This window comes from Molothrus ater, chromosome Z, assembly GCF_012460135.2.
Source record: "Molothrus ater isolate BHLD 08-10-18 breed brown headed cowbird chromosome Z, BPBGC_Mater_1.1, whole genome shotgun sequence".
Lineage (NCBI taxonomy): Eukaryota > Metazoa > Chordata > Aves > Passeriformes > Icteridae > Molothrus > Molothrus ater.
The window spans coordinates 27,489,478-27,504,252 of NC_050511.2; the positions used below are offsets into that span (position 1 = coordinate 27,489,478).

The 14,775-nt window shown below is 52.9% G+C and overlaps 1 protein-coding gene across 3 annotated transcripts; it reads left to right on the plus strand.

The window, feature by feature from the left end:
* Positions 1–6,556, plus strand: LOC118698982 (glutamine-rich protein 2-like). Of its 3 annotated transcripts, XM_036402553.1 has the most exons (17): positions 1–417; positions 731–817; positions 1,033–1,137; positions 1,561–1,663; positions 1,751–1,854; positions 1,975–2,066; positions 2,229–2,337; positions 2,500–2,664; positions 2,903–3,025; positions 3,232–3,294; positions 3,637–3,801; positions 3,983–4,101; positions 4,756–4,821; positions 5,142–5,243; positions 5,670–5,766; positions 5,937–6,009; positions 6,347–6,556. In XM_036402553.1, exons 1-17 carry the CDS (start codon positions 76–78, stop codon positions 6,394–6,396), a joined length of 1,965 nt encoding a protein of 654 aa, XP_036258446.1. In that variant the 5' UTR covers positions 1–75; the 3' UTR covers positions 6,397–6,556. The 3 variants fall into 3 exon arrangements, 2 of the variants coding, with proteins under 2 accessions (XP_036258446.1, XP_036258445.1); XM_036402552.1 differs by having other exon boundaries at positions 1,561–1,854; XR_004982009.1 differs by lacking the exon at positions 5,670–5,766 and having other exon boundaries at positions 1,561–1,854; positions 6,347–6,372.
* Positions 6,557–14,775: the final 8,219 nt, after the last annotated feature.

Below are 14,775 nucleotides of genomic sequence, written 5' to 3' on the forward strand. Positions count from 1 at the left end.
CCACATTCCTAGCTGCAGCTTCCTTCCGAGCACGGAGGAAGGACAGGTGCTGTGTTTTCGGGCAGGGCAGCAGCCATGGCCTCAGGCAGCCTGTTTCAGCTGCTGGATGAAGCCATCGGGACGCCCGAAGTCAATGTCAACTTGGAGGCGCTCCGCAGACTGCTGAGGGTCATATTGGAACACCTGAGCCTGCTGGGTCTGCAGGACGTGATCCCCCAGGAGGGGGCCCAGGAATCCGCGCCCGCCCCGGGGCAGAGCCATCCCGCCGAGGCTTGGGCATGGGACACAGGGCAGCCTTCCCAGCCGCCGAGGGAGGATGAGCTGGAGGGGACCAGAAGCGGCTCTCCTGTCACCTCGGGGGCTGCCGACATGGGACAGATGGAGAAGACTGATGCCAAAGAGAGTGGCATCTCCAAGGTAGAGGCTTTTCCCACCCTCCAAGATGCCCCCTCCCATGGGGTCTGTGCCCTTATATGAGGGTTTGGTTGAAGCCCAAGCTCTGAGCAGCATGTTGACTTTCATTGTGGGAAAGGGAGGGAGATTTGGAGAGAAAATCTGGGTCTGAAACACTGCTCTGGGGGTGCCTTGGGTCCTTCCCATGTTGGGTCTTTTCCCGCTGAGCCAGGATGTGCCATAGGCTCCCCAGGGCAGGAGTGGGAGTCTCTGGGGAGCTGCTTGCCTGGGGCTCATCCCCACCACGTGTCTCTCCTAAGCCACTGCTCTCCCCCAGGAGTCCCACAAGGAGATGGCTGGGATTAAAGCCATGCAGATCAACATGGGAAAGGAAATCCAGAGGATCAAGGAGGCACTTGGCCAGGTGAGCTGCCACCATCAGCATGTTGCAGGTGGGAGACAGCAGCCAGTGACGTCTCTGTGCACTGGAGGTTCAGCTGCATCTGGCCATGCCAGATGAATGGAGGGTGCAACCCACAGTGCCCAGCTATCTGGCTGTGCCCCCAGGTGCAGGTAAAGGTCCTGCAGGTCCCCAGGGACCCTGCCATGAGGTTCATCCCCCTTACCCACCTCTCCTAGACCACAGATCTCTGCAAGGATCTCTGTAAGGAGATCAATGAGATGAAGGCCACACAGTCCCGCATGGGAGAAGGCATCCGGATGATCCAGGAAGCACTTGGCCAGGTGAGCTGCTGCCTTTGGGAGGGAATTGGGCCCTCCCTGCCTCCCTTCCTCTCAAGATCTTGCCCTGCCACCCCTGCCCTGCATCCATGGGTGTCACCCACTGTGAAGGTCACTGGGAGGGAAGAGTAGGAAGGGTATCCTGTGAGGGAAGCATGGAAACTCAGCCTTGCCCACTAGGAGGCCCCCACCTCTACCTGCAGATCAACCTGGCAGTAGAGGTCACTGCCTGCCTCAGCCAAAGGGTTGCTGAGGCATTTTGAACTAAACAGCCCTGAAAAAAGGGAAAATGTGGAAAGAAAGAAAGTAAAGATCTACCAGTACTTGGCAGCCACAGCCCACCCAGGGTCTCTCTGGCTTGGGCACAAGCTCAGTTGTGGATGCTTCAGGGTTCTGATTGCAGTCCCTCTTCTCACTCCACTCCAGGGGAACCTCCAGGATGCTGCTGGCCAGCCACTGGTGCTCCAGGGCCAGCCTGCCTCTGCCAAGCCCTACACTTCAGACATGGACAAGCTGGGGCAGAGCCCTGGTAAGCAGAGCACCACTCCTGGGATGCAGACAGAGACCCCCAGTGCCCAAAGTGGCACCACTGTGACAAAGCCTGCTTTCCAAGCAGGCCTTCCAACTATGGAGAGCATCCTCAGAGACCTATCTGAGCTCCAGGGTCAGATGTCCTCCCTGCAGAGTCTGGCCAGAGACCTGCAGGGTGAGAAGGAGAAGGTAAGCCCATATCAGTCCCTAAGGGGGCAGCAAGAATGCCAGGGGGAGTTGGCAGAGAAGAGGCAGGCAAAGGAGACCATGGAGTCCATGCTCTGACTCTGCCACTACCACCCTTCCCAGATCAGACAGCTGCAGGATGCCCTTGGAAAGCTGGCTGTGACTGTAGCCGAGTGCAACGTGGATGGCACCAAGGAGATCCCCCTACAGCTGGAGTAAGAGGATGGGGAGAGGATTTTGTATCCTACGGGGCTGCAGGGGAGCGGGGAGGTATGGAGTGTGGCAATCCAGGAGTATCAGATTTGGGGAGCAAAGCTCACCTCCCAAGTGGCCTTGTGGAGGTTCAGCCTGCCTTGTGCCCTCATCTTGTTGGCTAGGCCTGCACTGCAGGAGATTAAGCAGGAGCAGAAGGAGCTGAGACAGGAGCAGAATATTACCAAGGCCATACTGCAGCAGGTGGTTACAGATGACCAGCTTCAGGATCAGGTGAGGTTTGGAGGCAGCACTCCAACTGTTGTATTGAATGGCAGGCTGCTCCTTGTGGGGTTCCTGGCCACACTCCCTGCCTGGTCAGGGCCATCTGGGCACCAGGTTCTGCTGGCTGCATCCATTCTATCTCAAAATCTATTCCTTCTCCCCTTTCTGCAGCTGAATGAGTTGAGGGCAATGATGGGGACTGGGAAGCAGCAGCAGGGAGAGTCACACACGGACAAGCTTGTGAGGAAGCTCCTACACCGCTGTGAAAGGCTCCAGCAGCAGGTGGACTCACTGGTGCCACAGCAGGTGCAGAGGTCACTGCCAGAGAAGACCCAGGTGGGCAGCTGGAAATATGGAGGGCTGTATCAGGACCCTCTGTCTGTGCTCACTGTAATGTAGAGCAGCCCCTTGCTACCCCCCAGCTTGGTTTGGACAGGTCAGCAGTATGGCAGGAAATTAAAGCCTTGATACAAATGTCCAGCTGGTACTGAGTGCTCATAGCCAAGTAACCCAGATCTGTCCTTGAGGGCAACCCTTGCATGACACTATCTTGTCATCCTTCTCCCTGGAGCAGGAGGAGGAGCTGCTAAAGAGCATCCAGGCCACTGTTGTGCGGGTGGAAGGGGACTGCGAGCAGCTTGGCTACGTCACGGGGAGCCTCCGGGATGACCATCGCCAGCATCAGAGAGATATTGAGGTTGGTGGCTGGACCCCCAGAGGGTCAAAGTATCCCCCAGGCACACCGAGGCTGGTCTGATCACACAGAGGTCTGATCCCCTGCCCACCTGCTCGCAAGCCCTTTGTTGGTTCAAATGGCCTTTCCCAAAGAGCAGGGAGCCCTGGCTGGCCAGAACACAGCTCTGACCCTGCTGTGGTGTCATGAGATGCTTTTTGCATTGGAAGGCTCTGTTCCGGTCCCTGGAGGGTCTCGAGAAGAAAGCAGACAAGGAGGACCTGTTGCTGCTGGTATGGTCTTGAGAGGTCCATCTTCAGCCCAGGGGATCTTGGGCAGGGTGATAAATGCAATTTGCCCTTTGGGCATGCAATGGCAAACTGGCTGGATGGGGAAGGGGGAGGGTGTGAGTACTTCTAGATTGCCTGCAGATCCCTTGCCAGGTCACTCTGTCCATCTCTTTAAGTCCCTTTGACCCCGTGGGGGTGATAGGGTAAGCAGGCCACACAGTCCTGAAAAGGGCACGATGGCCTCACAGGAATGTTTCTGCCTCTATCCCCAACACACAGAGGCTGGCCCTGCCTCTTGTACCTCTGCCCTGTCCCCACCGCTCTCCTGCCTTTCCTCCCTGCTAGAAAGTGGACAAAGCTGCCCTGGGCAGCAAAGTCAGTTGCGCCCATTTTGATGAAACCATGGAGCATCTGGAGGAGAGGATGCGGGAGTTGCTGAGACGGGTGCTAGGTCAGGAGCAGCGCTGGCAGGAGGCCCAGCAGCGGTTCAGTGATGCCCTGGACTCCAAGGTGAGGGGTGCCTTATTCTCACGGTACAAAACTGGCTCCCTGGGGGCTTTGCAGCCTGAGGCAGCCTCCCTCTGAGGTTTCCCTGTGGAAAAAAAAAAAAAAGCCTTCTCTGCTGGTTTTCCCTGTGGATTACCATGTTCCATCCTGGAGCAGCTGGTTAAGGGTATGCATCTGTCCATAGCTGGATCGCCTGGAGCTTGGGCCTTTCCAGAAGCAGCTAGAGGATAACTGGGCAAAGATCATTAAGGATCTCAAGGATGAGTTGACAGTAGAGATTGATGACGCTGCTGGAATTAAGAAGTGAGTGCAGGGGGATGGTACTGGCTTTGGCAACAGCACTGGCCTCATTCCTTCCTGTATGGTACCCTGGCATCAGAACAATGTAGCCAACAAACCGCAGGGATGCTGACAAAGCAGCTGCACCTTCTTCACCTATAAGTATCAGGTTCCCCACATCAAAGGAGGCACAAGAATGGGCATCTGCAAAACAGACTTGTGCAAACCAGAACTGGGGTGTGGGTGCAGAGGTTCAAGGATGGAGAACAGAGGGTTGTTTGCCTGGGCAGGGGTGCAACACATGGTGCCACAGGCCTCAGTCATGACCTGCCCACCTTGGCAAGATGGAGGGGAGTTGTGAGCACTGACAAGGCGATGACACCAGGGGAAGAGCTGGTTTGGATGGCAGTGTGGGTGCCTGCCCCCTTCCTATCATATCCCTGCCTGCTCTGGGCAGCTATGGGCCACAGACACAGTTCAGCAGTTCCAGTGCTGCCAAGGCAAGCTTATCTATTGTTCCCTTGGATGGGAAGAAAACCAGGCCCAACATGCCACAGCTCCCTGTGCAAACATTGAGGCTCCCTGCAGCAATGTGCCTGGCACCTGTTGCTGCCTGTGAGCTGCTGGCTGTGTGCATTGCAGCCCTGTCAGGAGCTCACCCAGCCCTTTCTCCCTTAGGCAGCTGCTGGTCCCTTTCAAGTGCCTGTCCTGTGACCGGCAGCTTAACATGCAGGTGCCTGGCCCGTGAGTAGCACCCAACACTGGTACATTGGGGGGCTGCGTGGGTGAGACAGGGATGGGTGTAGTTGTGCCCTGCTGCCTCAGGCACAGGGGTTTGACTCTGCTGAGGGGTCTGGGGGGCCTGACTCTGCTGAGCCCCCTCTGAAGCCATGTCTTTCAGATGTGGATTGTTCCCTCCAGGAACACCTCCCTGAGGGCAGCAGGCAGAGTGGTGATGTGGGGTACAAGTCTATGGGTTTTGGTGCTCTGCCCCAAGCTGGGGTGGCTTATTTGTCCCTTGTCACCCACCATTGTCACCCACCCATGGCTCCTGCCCTCCCCAGGCACATTGACACACTGCCGCTGATTCCATCGCTGCCCTGCAGCCATGCTGCACACCCCTCTACCAGCGCCACAGAGGAGCAAGCACAACAGCACAGTCACAGGTAGGGGACATAGGGACCCATCACTGGCCTCTGGTATGCAGGACAGTCCTGCCTTGGCAAGGGAGATCTCTGCCCTGAATGAGGGGAATGGGGGCCAGGGGGCCTGGGCAGGGCAGGGTAGGGTAGGGGAGCAGAGGGTCAGCTGTACTTGCCCCAGGTGTCTGGGCTTTTAAAGCCCCTACTGCACTGCTCAAGCCCTGGTCTCAGTGGCACTGAAGCCAGATATTATCAGTTGTATCTTGTCTCAGCCTGACCTCAGGCTTGGTGGGGACTCAGCACAGTGGGACAGGCATGGGTTTCCTACAGCAGTTGTTTGGGAGTCAGCAGGGACACACGTCAGTAGGGAGCACCCTCTGCCCCCCTCTCTGGCACAGTGGGATGAAGCTCAGTGCTGGACAATAAGCATCTCCATGCTCCATCCCTCAGGAAGCTGGTCAATAGCAAGTTCCTCAAGTCACAAAGCTGCAAGGGTCAGGACACATCCAATGCACCGCTCAAGGATGTCCTACACCTCTCCAAAAAGGTGGGGATGGTGAAGGGAAGAACATCAGGGAGGAACAAGGCTGGGAGAAAGATGCCGAGCATCTGAAAGCCACCCTACCTCAGTTTCCTCAAGGAAAGATGGGTGGGGAGTGTTGCTTGGGGATGCTGAATTGAGCCCTACATTGCAGCCAGCCATTCTCTCCTTCCCAGCCTAGCGTGACTGAGCTGCTGAGCACAGATGACTGCATGGATGAGGTGGAAAAGAGGGCACAGGATAAACTGGGTATGGCCTGTCAGGGCACCAGTGCTGGGGGGAGAGAGCACCAGCTGTTTGCTGGTGATAGGTGTGCAGGGCTCTGTCTGCACACCTGGGCAGGTGCCGGGAGGGTCTGGGGTCTGAGGCAGGCTGAGGAGAGGTGGAAGCAGGATGGAGGGGGGTGACTGGTGGATGGGACAACTGGTCCTTGGGTGTGTTCAAGACGGAGTGCAGTGTGGAGATGGCGCTGGCCAGTGTGGGAAAACAGCCCATATGTTGGAGGGCAGGGGCCAGTACCCTGTCCCTGAGGTCTCTGGCCATGCCCCTGGGCTTCAAGGCGCTTACCTCTGTCCTTTGTCCCCAGGTCCCACCACCTTAGAAGAGGACCAGCCAGCTTCAGATGTCAAACACTGATCCTGGGCACTGCAAATCCAGTCCCCCTGGATGGAACTAGTAGCCAGGCAGCTAGATGTGACTGGATGCTCGGAGCCCTGCATGAAATAAAGGACCAGGATAGCTGCCCAAAGGGATTTCTTTTCAAGTTAATAAAAATATTTTAACCTGCTGTGTTTGAGATATTCTAAGCAAGACTGATTTCAAAACTAACCTCTCACTTCAGAGCTGCTACCCTAAAGCTGGACAGGAGCCACAGGGAAGGGCGAAGTTTTGCTGGGGACCAGGAGCAGTAGAGTTTGGGGTGAGGCCTCAGACTGGGTCATGTGGGTATGTGGGGGGTGTCCCTGAGACAGGTGGAGGGGCTGGGGGTGCCCCAACCCTTGGGCTGTGGGGGTGCAAAAGGTGTAGCCCCCCCACCCATGCTGCTGGCGCCCCTGAACTGAGCTTTGGCAAGGCTGCAGCAGCGCCACACATCTTGGGGGAACTTGAGATGAGCCCAAGAAGCACTGCTCCCTCTCCCGCATCAGGCTCAGGGCAGGGTTTAGTATCATCATCCATGATTTACACTTTGGGTGAGGAGTGAACTGGAGCACCTCCTCGTGGCCTGGAAACCAGAGTGCACCTTCCTGGCTCCTCCCAGGACACTGCATTTACAGCATTAATCTGGTCTTTACAGTGGGCTTGGACCTGCTTTGAACTATCAGTGTCCTCCTGCTTCTTGGCATCATTATTTTATATCACTTCAGCAGTCACATCAATCACTTCTGGTCAAACAAAAGTGCCGGTATAAAGAAGTTCATTCTTCCCCTGGGCTGGCTGTTGAGGACAGACTTGAGTGGTGAACTCTGGCCCTGACCCTGCAAAAGTGTGCAGGGGGAGCAGAGGTCATGGAGCTGGGTAGGGGCCCACCTCATCGTGGGTATGTCACCCACCCCTGACCTGCAACACTGCATGTCATCTGCGTGCCTCAGATCTCCCTGGCCTCCCTGGGTCCCCAGCCAGCCACAGAGGTCCCTTTCCCCCTAAGTCCTCAACCCCCCAGCCTAGCTGTCTTGGTTCTCACAGATCAATTTCTCCCTGAATATCCTCACCTCTGGCTGTCCCTATTCCCTGGAGGGTCCCACCTGGGGCAACACTGCAGTGTAGCTCAAAACCACCTTGTTTAAGACACCAGTTCCAGGTTATGAGTGACACAACAAATCACTGAGCTCAACCAGTTTATTTAAAGACAAAGTTCAGTTCATACTTGTTTTTTGGAGTTTGGTGAGTTTTTGTGTGGAGGATTTGGGTGAGCAGCAAAGCACAGCTGGCTCACCATAGCTCCAGGGGGAAGCTCCTCTATGAGGGAAATTCAGGTCTAAGGCATGGGTGCATATAGAGTGACAATTTTACAGAATAGAAGGCAAAAAACTAAAAATTACCCAAAATTCAGATATTTTTTGCTCAACTCAGCTATCAGCTCTATTCATGCTGCTGAGGCCCTATAATGCGCTATAGCGTTTCATCGTATGTTTAAAAAGGCCTCTTTTAGCTTAAGTAAGCCCTCAGATGTAGGTTTTTGGAGGGGATTTTGAGCAATGAAGGGACTTGGAGGGAGAAACATCCTGCTTTGCTTCATTCTGGGGAGAAAAAGCCTCTTCTCAGAGTAGGAGAAATTATAAAATGGAAAAAATTAAATGAAATTATGAATTTTATCCCAACAAACTGGGTAAGAAATGGGGGAAAGGGCCCTGGAGTGGGGAACTGGGCAAACTGGTGACACATGAAAAACTAAAGCCTCCCCTCCCACCCAAGCAGCATATAAGTTAATTCTGGAAGGGCTTACAGATATTTTTGGAGCTGTTTCTTCCCCATGTCCACTGCTAGTGCTGAAAACAACAAGTCTTATTTTCACTTAAAAGGGGACAGTCTTCTCAAAAACAAAGGAGTCGGGGGTTTATCAACCCCCCAAAAAAACAAAGGGGTTGGGGAGCACTTTCTCCTCAAGGCAGTAGTGCAGAGGCCGCCGTTTCTTTGACAAGTTCCTCTCTCATTTGGGGATTTCTTCCCTTTGGGCATTGTTTCGAGGTGGAAAATCCCCATCTTCCACAGTGCTAGCTGCTCCCTTGGGGAGAAGGCCCAAAATGGAGCAAACATACCCAAAACCAGAGGATTAAAAACACAGACCACCCCACCCCCCCCCCCCCCCCCCCGGTTGCACTAGAGCTGTATTTTCTGCCTTCTGGACGTAACAAGCTGCTGATTTTTAAAACTGCCTTTTGATCTCCATTTTTATAAGCACCCATCAACACCAACAAATTATTAACAGTTGATAAGAAGTCGAACAGTTGTAAACCCACTCCCAAAATCCACCTCTTTCCGCTTACAATGGACCTCAGTGAGGAGCAGGAGAAGATTAACACTCCCACCATCGTGGAGGGCCTGCAGTCCTCACTCAGGTTTGCCCCTCCATGCCTGCTGCACTTCCCTTGGATGCACAGTTCGCACTTGGTCTGATCCTGAGGTGTCAGTGGAAGAGGAGCAGCATGGGGAGAAGCAGGAGGCAGTGGCTAAAACTCCCCCTGGGAATGTTCATCCTCAAGCCCCAAATTCCTGCAAAATGCACCCCGGGCTCCAGCTTTGTGGAAAAAACTTTGACTCCTGTGGGAAAAAAAAAAAAAAAAACCAAAACTTTCAGCAACTCCCCTCTTTCATGGGCTGGTATGAGGTGTGCCTGTCACACCAGGAGGGTTTTGGGGTCCAAGGGTCCATGGTGGCAGGGCTGCAAGGTGCACCTGCTGGCTCTGCTCAAGGAGTGGGGGCTGTGCACCCTCCACACCCAACCATCTGCTGCCCATCTGCTGACAGGATGCTGTTGAGCTGCCCTTGAGCAAAAGAGGCTGTTTTCCTTGCCCCCCCAATGCCAGAGAGCCAGCTGTGGGGCTATTGAGGTACATAAAAAGGCAGGGGGGTTTGGGTTTTTTTGTATGGACTTTCAAATTAAATATCCATAAAGCTTTTCAGACAAAAAATGGATGGAGTGTTGCAAGCTCATCTGTTGGAGCAGCATGCTGCAAAGAAGTGCTTTGCTTTATACATCACTGGACCTTGTCTTTCAAGGAAAGACCAACTTCACCATGAGCCAAACAGGGAAAAAACTAATTATAAAACTGGACTGTAATATGGGTTTAGCTGTGACCTGTATTTTGTCAGGGCCCTTGTCTAAAATTCAGGTCCCAAAGATAAAAGTTGCTGCCTTTCCTGGTAGTTTCTCCTCTTCCTCAGACCAAGCTGAAGACTGCATGTGGATGGGGAGGCAATTCTGGCAGCAAAGGAGTGACTGGGACTGCAAGAGGCAGAGACCTGCCCAGTCCTGTCTGGGCTTGCTGATAACAGCACTTTATTCCATGGCTGAACCCTAACAACAACCTTCTGCTGCTTCAAGATACCAGTTCATTTAGTTTTGTTCCCCTTCTATTCACTTGCAGGCAGTGAAATGGAGGATGAAATTCTGTCTGTCATCTCTCTCCCTGCTTACATCCTGACAGTGAATACAAAGCCCTGAAAAGGCCCAATCCTGAGTGATCCTCAGAAACATAAAACATGGTTTTAACCCACTTCCCCTAAATTCTCTGCAAATCCTAAGCAGAAAAGTTTCCACTTGCAAAACCTTATTATGAGACATCTAGCAGCATAAGCAAAGCCCATTTTCTTCCTCAAGATGAGTTTTTGAAAAGCTTTTAGGGACATTCTCCCTATTTCTCTGGTCCAAGCTTCCACTGACAAATAGCTGAGGAACTGAAAATACCTCTGTTCTCCCACTGAGAAGCAAAAGAGTGAAATGTGATTGTTAAATTAGATGTTATAAGGAAAATTAAATGGGTCTGGGGGAAGAGTGGGGCTGTTTGTTGTTGAGTGGAGTGTTTGCTGGGGTGGTGGAAGTGTTTGCACTTGCAAGGCTCATAGTAGATTTTTGGGGAAATCAGGGATAGAGTGTGAGCAAAGCTGGCCACTTGCCCAGCCAGAGCAGTGGCCAGAGTTATTCACCTCATCTCCCCCACCTCAAGTGGGTGGGGGGGAAAGGCAAAGACTTCAGTCTGACTATCAGCATCACAGAAAGCCACCCGCCCGCCAGCGTAATCCACAACCACTCCATGTGTTGGACAGTCTGGCTGTGAGGCAGAGACACGGGCTGGGCCAGGTGAGAGCCTGCAGCTGCCCCAGCACTGCCCCATGGCCCAAACCCCACATTTGGGGCTGAGACCAAAGCAGCCCTTATGGGACACGAATTCCCAAGCCACCCCCAGTGCCCTGTCAGGACCAGGACAAACCTTCATGGCCCAGCAGTGACAGTCCCACACAACATCCTGCTGACCCAAAACACAGCAGAGAGACTCAAAACTCTCCATTCCTGAGGGCAGAGGAGCTGGGGGTGATTCCTGGTGGCCTGCAGTCCGGCCATCCAATGACACCAGGATTTGGGGTGAGCTGTGGCTGGATCCAGGGTCATGGTTGCTGGCAGGGAGAGGGATGTTCATGAGCCTCTATGCATTGGAATATCACCTCCAAAAATTGCACCAGAGCATCAGCTCCAGGCATTGAACCCAAATGGGAGTTCAGTAAGTCCCTGAAGCCAGACTCACCTCTCCAATACCCCTCTGAGTCTTCCTCCAGAGGGCACTCCAAGACGTCTGGAAAAAGAAGACAACCCCAAAGATTTTTACCTCTGGATCTCGCCCTGGGCCTTTCCCATACCCACCCTGCTGCACAGAGAAGGCAAGGCCACCTGAGGTGGGAGACACAACCCCCTTCATCGGGGCATCACCTCTCTCCACACATAATTAGTGTCCTAATTTGGGTGCTAATTAAGCATCAACAGCATTCTGCACCTCCCACCCTTCTATCCCTTAAGGCTAATCAGGAATAAATTCCTGATTTTCTTTTAAATAAATGAGCATCTGTGATGCTTTCACTTTCCAGTCAAATCTGCCTTCCCATTTTTGCTTAATTAATTCCTTTTTTCCCCAGTTTTTACCCTCCAAGCACCTTTAAATTGTCACTGCCTCTGCCAGCATGTTGGTTTTTCAAGTAAAATTCTCAAGATGTTTCCTGCTCTGACATCAACAGCAGTGATGGCTGTACCTTGCTCTCTGTGCACCTCGAGAGGAGTAAATTGGGTTGTTCAATGCCAAATTTCCTTTCCCCATTGCTAGAAAACCACTGGGACATCTTTACTCACATGGGCAAGGCTCCCACCCCTGCAAGATATGATGGAAGATTCCCCCATCACCACCAAGTTTTGGATTAACCATCAACCGCCTCCAGCTCCAAAGCAAAAATCCCAGAGGAAAAGAACAGGGAGAGAAGAAGATCTGAAAAATGGAGGGCTTGGGGCCAAAACTGGTGATGTTTTTGGCTCCAATACCTGTTCAAGGTGGTTCAGACATCCTGGAGAGGAAGGGAGAAAGATGCTTAGGGCTGCTTTCCTGTAAATAAAAGTAAAAAGAGGGGGAACAGATTCTGGGGCTAAGTTTTGTCTCACCCATAGCAGGTCACCATCTGGTTGCTGGCACTTGGCCTGGAGCTCTGCATGGCATTGCTGGATCCATGACATCTCGGCAGCTTCACCATGTTGCTGTTCCTCCAACCTCCAGCACACACGATGGAACCAGGAAAGAAATTGTGATTCCTGGTCACTCAGCACCCAGCAGAGCCCCTTCAGCATCGCCCGCAGCTTCTGCTTGTCAGCCCTGCCTCGAGTCTGGGGGATGAAGGAGAAGGAGGAGGATGCTGGAGGGGGAATGAAGCAGTGTGGCCCCCATGGTGCACCCAGATGGCAACACTACCCACCAGCATCTCCTGTCTTATCTCCTATGCTGCCTCAGTCAGCCCAGCATGTCACTTGTCCTCCTCTTGCAGGGTATTTTGGGAAGCTTCAAACTGCTTCTGCAGGGAAAAGGGGTTTATACTCCTGGAGAAGGGAAGAAAAGGAGGAGAGAGAGCTGGAACCCCTAAAGTACCATGGATATGGCCAGTGCAGATGGCCCCATCCTCACCCTCCTCTGCAGCTGCACTGAAGCAGATATGTACATTCATACCCATGTTATAATGAACTTCATAGTTATGCTGCATGCACACCCTCACCTTATCCATACAGTTATGCAAACACACAGTGATACCTGGGCACTACAAGTCTCCCAGACAGGCTGGATATCCCATCTCTCCAAGGTCTCCTGTAAAAAAGTTGCCACCAGATCTTAAAAAGTTCTGACTACCCTTCAGTTTCCATCCCCTTTCCCCTACTCCTTCCACCCACAGCCAGATCAAAGCCCTCTTTGGGGACCTCTATTTCCCCTCTGCACCCAGAAGTGGAATAGGAGCCCTCCACAGCACAGGTGCCAGGTGAGAGCAGGAGTTTGGAATCTCCAATATTTTGGTTTGGTCACAAAATTACCACCCGCTATACTGTTTCATACTTAACCCTCACCAAATTGCAGCATTTCAGCTCAGTTTTGGCTTCTAGATGCTTGCATTGCTTTTTTCCCATAGAAAGACAGGGAAAAGCCTTGCGTCTGCTCAAAATACATATTCTGGGGGCTGAGTTTTAAGGGAACTTAGAGTCGTTCAGGCAGGGGAAGAGTGTCTAAGATGGGGATCCACTCACCCTATAGCAGCGAGCGGCCTCTTTGAGCAGCACAGTGGGGTGGGGATGATGCTCGTGCAGGCAGCGCAGACGAGGACTCCATCACAGTGACAGAAGACAGTGAGGTGCCTGTGGCACAGATCCTGTGCCAGCAGCGGGACCAGCTCCTGCACGGCTGCCACCACATTGGGCCAGCTGCAGGTTGGGGCAGAAGCCACTGATGCCTTGTGAAGGCTGACCTAGAACAGAGGCTAGACGGAATTAAAGAATAAAGTATTTATTAAAAGGCCTCAGCGGATACGCCTTGGGCAGTACAAGAGCCCAGCCAGGGCTACACCCAAGATCAAACCAAAATAGTCACAAAATAGATGACCGATCATGAGATCTCTCACTTTTTTAAGTTCTAGTCCATTAGCATGTTTGAGTTAATTGTCCAATTATAGCTCTAAGTTTGGAAGCCACATCCTTCTTGTTTTCTTCTCTTCAGTCCACTGTTGTTTATGCTTTTGGGTCTGAGATTTGGATCAGTTTTCCTTGGCCCCCAGCTAGAGAAGAAATTGTTTTGTCCACCTATTCTGTGAACACAGCTAACTATCCCTTAATGTGAAGCTCAGAACTACACACTAAAGCAGTACAGAACCCGAAAAAAGCTAAAAGCTAAAACCTGAGGCATCACCACCGTGCGGGAACGGCACCCGGCACTGCAGGCACGCAGCGCCGCCCGCCGCGCACAGCGACAGGCAGCGCCGGCAGAAATGGTGGCCGCAGCTCAGGATCGTGACAGGATCCCGGAAGAAATCCAGCGCAGCAGCGCAGCAGACAGGTGGTTTCCTCCTGGAGGAAACCTGAAATCTGACGGCGTTTCCCGCGGCCATTGTTATTTACAGGACGCGCTCGGGGAGGCGCGCACGGAAAGAGGCCTGGCCCGGTGCCCCTGAGGCGGCGGCGGGCCGGAACGCTGGGGCCGGCGTCCGGAGCCTCCCAAGCAAAGGCAATCCTGGGCTGGTCCGACATTCCCACCGCCTCAGGCATGGAACAGGCCCTCGGGCCAGCGCCAGCTGTGGTTTACGGACAGAAGGGAACGCAGGCAGCGGCAGCTGGGGCCCAGGAGTGACGAGTTAGTGACACGGGAAACTCTCACCCCTCCGCTGCGCCGAGGGAAGGAGAGTGAGGCCAGAAGGGGGCTCCAGGAGACAAGGATTAAAGCAGGAATGTGGTGAGTGAGCAGAGTTCCCTGGAGCTCATGTGGATACCAGCTTGGAGCGGGAGGGTTAGGGTGAAATAAAACCCCACCGCTGTGTGTATTTTAACTATAATAACGTTAACGGAGTTTCAATATACTATATCTCATTTTAATATAAGACATATATATGTTTTAAAATAATGCAAATTTTATTATAGAGCTATAAAAATAATAAGAAACCTATAATGTTTAAAATACTAATCAGGAATTGTAGTTATGAATAAGGTAGATAAAACAAGAAAAGCAGTTCGATGTTCCCAAACAGTTGTAAAATCCGCTGTGACCCAAAACTGATCAGCTTTGGCTTTTTCACGGGAAAAAAAAATAGGGAGAAATTATGAGAAAAAAAAAAAACCGCACCGGGCATTCGTAAGTCGCAGAAAAACGCCGTTTATAGCCTCAGGTTTGCCTCTGCCCCTCTGCCGGGGGGGTGGGAGCGCATGGAAAACTCCTTGTCATTGTTTGATCTCGGCCAGCGGCGCTGTGCGGTCCCGCCACTGCCTCCTCCGTGTGTGGAGCGGGGCAGGGCGGG

Bases quoted from the DNA above. Each gene is read 5' to 3' on its own strand.
- LOC118698982 (XM_036402552.1), top strand. From the start codon at position 76: ATGGCCTCAGGCAGCCTGTTTCAGCTGCTGGATGAAGCCATCGGGACG. The intron at 1,855-1,974 runs GTAAGCCCATAT...CACCCTTCCCAG, and splicing joins TGCAGGGTGAGAAGGAGAAG to ATCAGACAGCTGCAGGATGC. The intron at 3,295-3,636 runs GTATGGTCTTGA...CCTCCCTGCTAG, and splicing joins AGGAGGACCTGTTGCTGCTG to AAAGTGGACAAAGCTGCCCT.